We start from the raw sequence: 1,551 nt of genomic DNA, 5'->3' as shown, positions 1-1,551 counted from the left end.
CTGGGATGGAGCTCTCTATGTAGACCAGGCTAGCCTCAGTTTCATAGGGATCTGTCTGTCTGCCTCCTGATCACTGGGATTAAAGTGTGTGGCACTACAAGGAAGCAGGTATTTTCTATCTTAATGGTGACATCCTAACTCATGGAAAGGAAAATGGGGAATGATGGATCTGAGTTCATCTCAGGACGAATATCCTGGCTACTTAAAAACCCCTTTGTCGAACAAGTAACCCGATGTGGCCTTCTGTACCTAAACTCAGTCATGTTTGTCTACATGGTCCACTGGTTACAGCCAGCAGACCTCTGAGTTGTGAACCTTGACTGCTCACTGCAGAGGTAGCAGAGTGCGACACCACCGTTTCACCTGGGAAGCTTATCACCAAGGCTGTCAGATCACAACCTGTAGATCAAATGAAGAAGCAGAGACCTGCAATGTCCTGATGCAGCCAGCTGGGCTCTGGAAGCAGCAGCTGTGGCCACAAAGGAAGAACCAGGCCTTTGTCAACAGAGTGAAAGACACCATTTGTCCTGTGTTCATCTTTTAGTCCACAGAGAATTCCCTACTGTTGCTAATGTCTCCAAGGACAGCAATCAATTATAGGAGCATTAAACGTCTCGTGAACTAAGCTGTCTTCTTGTTACATTTTCAGGGCCCTGCTTTTCCAGTTAAGAGTCCAAGAGAGCATGAAGGAAGTCGGGGACCCCCCTCCTCCCACCCGATACAGGGTCAGGAGGAGTCACCTTTGCACCACAGGAAGACCTGAGTTACACCCTGACTGGGCATGCCTTTCAGGAATGCTGGCTTCACTCCAACAGCTCGCTGTACTTGTCTCGCATCAAACCGTCCTTCAGTTTTCAAAGAACATTGACTTTATCTCTCCAGCTGAATGGCTGGCACTTGATGTCTTTTCCTGAAGCATTTCTCTGTTAGATACACCTCAGCAACTCTTTCTGAGCAGCTTCACAGCTGGAGCCACCTTCCCAACCCAACTGCTTTCAGGAAACTCAGCCGAGGCTGGGGGTCAGGTTTAATTGTAGAGCTGCTGGCAGCTATTAGAATGATTCAGCTAAAAATCCTTCGATAGGGACCTTGGGAAGTGTGTGATAGGGGCAATGTGTCAAGGAACTCTCCTACACAGTACTTGATAGCTGGACCTTGTGCGGAGGTTTCAGCAGGGGACGGAAGGCCAGCCCTCTATTCATGGAAGACTGTTCTCTTTGATGGTGAAGGAGAAAAGGGACACCTGCTGAGCTGACCAGAGTAAACCAATAAACCCTGGTGGTCAATGGGGTGACAGATGGCATAGCCAGAGTGCTCTCATGCCCTAGAGATAACAGCTTGGGAACCTATCAAACACCATTTCAATTAAGCAACATCACCAAAAAGATATAAAAAAATGATTTTATTTTAGCGCATATGTCTGAGGGCACACATATGCTATAGCACATGATGGTTCTCTCCTTCTACCATGTGGGATGTGAGTCCAGGTTGCCACACTCAGCAGCAAGTGCTTAACCCTGCTGAGCCTTCCTTCTTTCTAGTCCTAATAAT

The 1,551-nt window shown here is 47.6% G+C and overlaps 1 protein-coding gene across 1 annotated transcript in view; it reads right to left on the bottom strand.

The window, feature by feature from the left end:
• Positions 1–387: 387 nt before the first annotated feature.
• Positions 388–1,551, bottom strand: part of Mettl2a (methyltransferase like 2A) — a 17,202-nt gene continuing 16,038 nt past the window's right edge. Inside the window, exon 10 of the mRNA XM_031354080.1 lies at positions 388–469. Within this exon, the coding sequence (XP_031209940.1) occupies positions 388–469 (82 nt within the window). The remainder of the gene's footprint in view (positions 470–1,551) is intronic.

This window comes from Mastomys coucha, unplaced genomic scaffold (genome assembly GCF_008632895.1).
Source record: "Mastomys coucha isolate ucsf_1 unplaced genomic scaffold, UCSF_Mcou_1 pScaffold5, whole genome shotgun sequence".
Classification (NCBI taxonomy): domain Eukaryota; kingdom Metazoa; phylum Chordata; class Mammalia; order Rodentia; family Muridae; genus Mastomys; species Mastomys coucha.
This window is presented reverse-complemented; position numbering and strand designations above follow the sequence as displayed.